The sequence below is a fragment of the Sinocyclocheilus rhinocerous genome, unplaced genomic scaffold, assembly GCF_001515625.1.
Source record: "Sinocyclocheilus rhinocerous isolate Xijiao unplaced genomic scaffold, SAMN03320098_v1.1 scaffold1315, whole genome shotgun sequence".
Taxonomy (NCBI): Eukaryota; Metazoa; Chordata; class Actinopteri; order Cypriniformes; family Cyprinidae; genus Sinocyclocheilus; species Sinocyclocheilus rhinocerous.
In genome coordinates, this window is record NW_015644364.1 from 196,916 (window position 1) to 203,907 (window position 6,992).

The following is a 6,992-nucleotide window of genomic DNA, read 5'->3' on the forward strand; positions in this document are numbered from 1 at the left end:
GCGCATGTCAATCATTTTAATGTTAATATTAGTTGTTCTTTTTGCTTTTGTGCAACAGATAAATAACAATGTATATGTTTTAGACACTTTATGTTTAGATAATTTCTATATTGTGGGAGTCCCGCAAATCATTTTATTCTCCCGCATCCCGCACACACACGAGTCTCTTCCCGCCCGCACCTGCACTCGCCCATCAAGAGTTGTCCCGCGCCGCACCCTGTTGCGTTGGGTCCCGCGGTACTCCCGCGGGAGTTCAGGTCTCTAGTGGGAACAACAGCCCGTTTTTAAAGAGATTCTCTGTTTCTGACGTAAGCGAATAAAATAATCTTTTTCAAAGACAAGATCATCGTGATCGGTTAGCTGTTCTGTCATAAGCGACAAGAGCGAATCAAATAATAGGATACAAACGGGCTTATAAGGTCAGAGCAGTGTGATGGCCAGCTTGTCCCTAGACACGGTTCTAATAACTTTTACCTGAGAAGATATTGTTGCTTCATTTCGGAAGATTAACGTTTCCCTTCTTTATTCTTCATAACCCGAGAATATGGCGACACATACCTGGGGTTACGCCGCAGAAACGGTGCAGTGAAGTAGGCTATAGTTTAAAAGGTTGCTCGTTCGGCTGTTACACAGACGCTGAGCCGCTTAGACAGCGCACCAGTAGCGCTTCAACGGACGAAAACACACACAATTATGTCAAAATACGCGGTTTTGGCGAGTAACCTCGTAAACTATGGAATCAGATTTGTGCCAAATAAAACGAACGAAACTTTTGCGAAAACTAACAAAAATATACATTGATAAATGAGAAAAACACTGAAAATAAAAACAATCAACTAAATAGCAAAAAAAGTAACATCGTCTTCAAATAAACTGCATTCTTTGTTGACTTCACTTTCAGCTTCACTTTCGCTAAACGCAGTTTTGAATGCGCTGCCAGCGTTTTCGTTTTCCAAGTTTTTGTTTGCACTTCGCAAATTTACGTTCGCCATTCTGGCACAAACCTCTCGTGAGGGCGGGCTTAACAGCGGTTCGCTCTTATTGGCTCGTGAGATTTTGATCGGTGGCTCATTGAACCGGAAGTAGTGTTTCAGTGGCGCGGGTGCATGTCTGGACTGTGGAGCTGTAAGTAAATGGTAATAAGAGTATATTAAAGAACATTAATGATAAAACACGGATATTTTCCACATCAGAAGAAGAAGACTAGGGTTATTCGAGATGAGTAATCGGGAGGCTCACGGAGCGTCGTCAACATCCTCCTCGGCAGGACATTCGAGGCAGCCTGAGGTAAGTTTGTTATAACTAAGATAATAAATAGAAAAATCGAGATATAAGTTTTATTCCTGTGCAGAATGCAACAGTTGTGTCTTTATTTAGATCGTTCTTTACTTATATGAACTGGACTGCGTTTCTTAAAAGCATCGCGAGCTAAGATCGTTACGTTAGAGACCATTGGTGCCAAAGTATACTTCGGCATATATTTTAGGCTGGTGAATGTGAAACACAACGCTTCGTAATGATCTTTCTTTAATTGTAAATCGTCTTCTTTTGTATTTACGTTAATGATAACACAGTGTCGTTATTCTGGTTAAGAAAACAATTCTATCTTTATGATTGTCCATACAAAAACAAATGTAAGATTTTCGCCTAATTCTCTTTTCTTTTGATATTACTTATCAGGACCAAAGAGACATGTCACTTCTCCAATTCATGTTGTTCTGTGTATATAAAATACAAATTTAAAGGGGCTTTGCTCACTTTTTAGGTGTTTTTAACAGGTGATTTTATTAGATTTAAAATCTAATAAGTTCAGCATGGAATTATGTACTCAGCCTGAGATGTAGGCTAACTATGCATTGTTTATACCTGCAGGAACAAGTGCGAGAACATATCTTGCAGCGTATGCTAACTAAGTTTTACTCAATTTGTCGGAATGAAACTATAGACATGGATTACCTCCTGGATGTTGCTCAGCAAGAACTAACATTGGCAATTGCTGCATCAAATCATGTTGACATCCCAGGGGAATTAATTAGGGGTCTACAGGAGTTAATAAACCTAACTAATATCTCTCAGAGTTCAGAAGAATCTTCAGTGAATTTATCTGAAATTGTAACTATCAATCACCTGCGGTAACTTTGGACGCCCACGTTTGGATATCCACAGGGATGACCTTAAAGAACTTCTCTCTACTGCTCTTCCTGTAGAAACTCTTGCAGAGCTCTGTGGTGTTTCTAGACGAACACTTAACAGAAGGCTGAAGGAGCACTCCCTCTCTGTCAGAGGCTGCTGTTCCAATATATCTGATAATGAACTTGATCGTCTCGTGAGGGCAATAAAATTAAGAATGCCCCATGCTGGATACAGACTTGTAAAAGGTGAACTTCTGGCAAGAGGGCACCGCATACAATGGCGCAGATTGAAGGCCAGTACGCAGCGGGTGGATGGAGCTGGAATTTTGGCCAGAATGGTCCAGCTTGGTTTTATAGTCCGTAGAACTTACTCCGTTCCTGCACCATTGTCGCTTGTTCATGTGGATAACAACTATAACTTAATCACGTATTTGCTTTCTTAATCTCATTTGCATGCACACACACAAAGAAAATCTTACTTTATTCACACACTAATACATCCAGATGTATTAGTACATCCAGATGTATTAGTACACTAAACATATCAATTACTAACAGTAGACAGAATGGTTTTATATCTGAATTTTTCCTTAGATTCAACATTGGGATATTTGGTGGGATTGATGGTTTCTTTAGGAAGGTACTGTCAAAGTCTAAATATGGTTTGTTTTTAAACTTGAAAGGTTATAGCAATGTTCAAAAATCGAAGCGTTTCAGAAAGGCGGGGCATAGAGGAGAAACAATAATGTACAGTATGTGGAAAATAATGTTTTTTGAACTTTAAACCGCATAAACACATTTCATTACACCAAATACACAAAATAATGTTCTTTTTAGCAGCATCATATGACCCCTTTAACTAATGCATTATTCTGGACCCTTAAAATAAAGTGTTACCTTTTTATTTGGTAGAAGTTCATTACACAACTTTTGTTAAATTTAATTCAACCTGCTTAAGTAAAATTGTGGTTACTACAGTCATGGTTATTACAGTTTTACTATAGTAAAAGCATGGTTAATTTTCATAAGGGATATGACAAGCACTGAGCACATCCATCTCTGGCTCAAAACCAGCCAAACACGAAAGCATATCTGAATTTAGCAGTTAATCACATGACAAACTGAACAATAATCACTCCGGTGTGATTGTACACGTTAAAGAGCTACTTTACTTTCGAAACTTATGGCTTCTCTCCATTGTGAATCTTCATGTGTTTGTTAAGGTTTCCATTTTGAATGAAACTCTTTCCACATTGTTGGCAGGTGAAAGGTTTCTCTCCAGTATGAATTCTCACGTGGTCAACGAGGTGTTGTTTTTGTTTAAAACTCTTTCCACATTGCGAACATGTGTAAGGTTTCTCTCCAGTGTGAATTCTCATGTGATTTTTAAGGTTTGGTTTATGAATGAAGTTCTTTCCACACAGTTTGCAGGTGAAAGGCTTCACTCCAGTATGAGTTCTCATGTGGTCTCTAAGGTTTCCTTTGTGAGTGAAACTCTTTCCACATTGAAGGCAGGTGAAAGGTTTCTCTCCAGTATGAATTCTCAAGTGGTCATCGAGGTGTTGTTTATGATTAAAACTTTTTCCACACTGAGAGCATGTGTAAGGCTTCTCTCCAGTATGAGTTCTTATGTGGTCTCTAAGGTTTCTTTTGTGAGTGTAACTCTTTCCACATTGTTGGCAGGTGAAAGGTTTCTCTCCAGTATGAATTATCTTGTGGTCATGGAGGTGTTGTTTATGTTTAAAACTTTTTCCACATTGAGAGCATGTGTAAGGTTTCTCTCCAGTATGAATTCTTGTGTGGCTTTTAAGGTTTGTTTTATTAATGAAACTCTTTCCACACTGTTGGCAGGTGAAAGGCTTCTCTCCAGTGTGAACTCTCATGTGGACTTCAAGATTTCCTTTTCTGGTGAAACTTTTCCCGCACTGTTGGCAGGTGAAATAACTTCTATTTGTTGTCTTTTGAGCTCTTTTTTGTGAAGTCTTTTCAGTATGTGAGCAACTAAATGATTTTTCTTCAGTCATGAAATTATATTTCTCATGCTGAACATTATCTTCCTTTTCATTGAGTTCTTGACTCTCCTCTTTCAGTGTCATCAGGTCTAATGCAAAAAAGACAAATCCAGATTAACACTATTTTTAATGACACAAAGAACAAACATCAAAACCAAGAACATGTAGATCTTATACACACCAAGCTATTAAAGGTGTTAAACAGTGGTCGGACGATATTTGGCATTTTTCAAATATCGGAATCGGCCGATAAGTTTTTCTGTTTGGCCGATGCATTCGTAGCGGGACCTTTATTTTTTGACGGCACGCCAGACTTTTATTTTGACAGCGCTGATAACGGCAGCGCCTGAGCACACAGTTCTCCCTCTACTACTTCACTGTCGTCGCTAACAGTTCTGTCTAATACGGACAGAGGTCTGTATTATAACGATTGCTTTTATATTGTTAGTATTAGAAGGGCAAACATTATAATACTTTCTCGTTTGCCATCAGCATTCAGCAAATACGCATTTATATAATTTAAACAAATCTTTGAATAACTACTGAACATCTACTTTCAAAAACCTTGCAAACTTAGTTAAATCCAGTTGTGAGATCTTGTGAAGTTTGCATTTGTATCCTGCATGATCGCGTGTTCTCTGCGTGACGGTCGATCCGTATGAATTGAATGCTGACAGGAGGAGAGTTCTGCTTGACTGGAGACGCGCGATAGACAAACTTCATACTCGTGAATTCAAATTATGCTGCGCTTCATGCTTTTGCCCAATGTCATTTTCACTGTGTGCTGTATGTAAAATGAGTGTTACCTTTTTCAAATGATTTCAAATTTCTTAAGTATAAATTAAAATAAAATTATATCGGATTTATATCGGCCACCCAAGATATCGGCAGTCAAAAAAACAATATCGGTCGACCACTAGTGTTAAATGTGATCTTAAAATTTCTTCCCATTATTCGAAGTGATGATAAAAAAAAGCAAAGTTTAATGGTAATGGCTCATGTGATCTCAACGTGTCTGTCCACACGATGTAGGGTTGCCACCAGTGGCGGCGTTTCACAAAACCATAGGGTATGGCGCGTGGGCTACAGGGGGAAGAAAGAAAGCTAAAAAAAGTAAATAATTAAACAACACTGCGTCGTCAGTGTTGGTATTGTATCAGACACTTGCACTTAACGGGCTATATGAAAAACAAGTTCAAATGGAGTTAACAAGGTTTTTGGCCGGCGAATGAGGAGATCTGTGTTTTGTCTGTCAGTAGAACGGCCGCATCTGAGGCAAGTGCATCGCATTATACGCTTTCATCAACTTTTACAGGTTATATAACGTTAAATTATTGTTGCTATATGGGCGCTTAGTTTTTCTTGTTGTTTAAGGCCTACACTTGGCCAAAATCTCATGATATAAACGATTAAGCGCTTATGCACAGAATATTTAAAACGTAGGCCTACAAAAGTATATTGGCTAGACGGCAAATAACCTACTTTTCCGCTCTTCGAACACACAAAAACATTAGCCTTTTACAGACATAGTGTTTGAAGAAAACGCTTTACTTCTTCTTCTTCTGGGTATAGGATTCCATCCGGATTAAAACGCTTTACTATTCAAACATCAGTTATTTACCCTTGCATTGCGAAAAAGCGGAGATCTGTCTGAATGAAGGCGGGGTGAAGTTACGAGGTTTCGCTGAGAGCTTGAGGATCCAATAGCGTTACGAAGTTTTACTGAGAAGCCCTTTGTAATACTTAGCATTGGTTAAATATTTGTAAAACCCTCTGATTTTTATTATTTAATAATAACGAATTATAATAGAGATGTGAAGTTTGGATAATTTTTCACGGCACACCTGACTGGGCTAGGGTATGGCAACTGCCATACTCTGCCTTACGGAAACGCCGCCCCTGGCCACAAATATACCCGTAAGACTGGTTTTGTGGACCAGGGTCACATATCATTAGGGAATCATTAGGCAACAAAAATCATACATTATGATAATATAATATCCTATAATATTTTATATGAATTAACTTTAGCAAGGTTTATCCTTAAAACAAGAAAGAAAAAAAACAACTTGCTAATAGGGTAGGGAAAAGTTTATTTTCCTTACCCCATTGGCAATTTTTCTTCCCTTGTTTGAAGCATAAAACTAAAGCTATCTACATCATACTTCAACTAAAAATATCATGCACTTACATTTGACTTTTTTGGCTTGAGATAAGCTAGTAATTACACAAATACAAATCATAAAGTCTCTATAAAATCATCAATGGAGGCCTCACATTGACCTTTCAAGTAAAAGCAGACACTTCGGTCGGCAGTGAATTGTTTCAAATATTCATCCGTGCATGTGTGTATCATCAGGGTGAAGTGGGAGGTTTCAGCTGACAGTCAGTGTGATTCTATGTGGTCTGAGCTGGTTTTTACATGGAGCAGAGGAAACAGATGTGCTTTTCCGCAAAGATCAAGAAACAGATTGGGTTTTCACAGAACAAACCCAAAGTCTTGAACAACTGGTGCAAAGAGGCAAAAAACTACTATGTTCAATGATATTGATTCTCTACGGGAAAATAATATTTTGAAGTGTTTTCTGTTCAGCTATTTCCTTTGGTTTTCTTAAGTGCTGGGGGATTACTTTATAAAGATCAATAATTGCAGGTCCGTTTTTCTAGACGCTAATATTTCTCGGTACGGCGGTGTACGATGTCACGCTTACGCTCATGATTGAGTTGCCATGTTGAGCCTGGAAAAGTTACTAGGTGAAGTTCCTTCATCCAAACCCGACATTAAAACGAGCACATAGCTGGCTCGCTAGCTCATCCTTAACAACTGGGAAAATATTTACCCATCTCA

At 38.4% G+C, this 6,992-nt stretch overlaps 1 protein-coding gene across 2 annotated transcripts in view; it reads right to left on the reverse strand.

The window, feature by feature from the left end:
- Positions 1–6,992, reverse strand: part of LOC107758220 (gastrula zinc finger protein XlCGF8.2DB-like) — a 14,057-nt gene that overhangs the window by 4,167 nt on the left and 2,898 nt on the right. The window contains exon 2 of one of the 2 annotated variants that reach the window (XM_016575902.1): positions 3,344–4,233. In XM_016575902.1, coding sequence (XP_016431388.1) covers positions 3,344–4,233 — 890 coding nt within the window. Of the gene's footprint in view, positions 1–3,320; positions 4,234–6,992 lie in introns of both variants that reach the window. The other variant, XM_016575901.1, reaches the window with a different exon arrangement.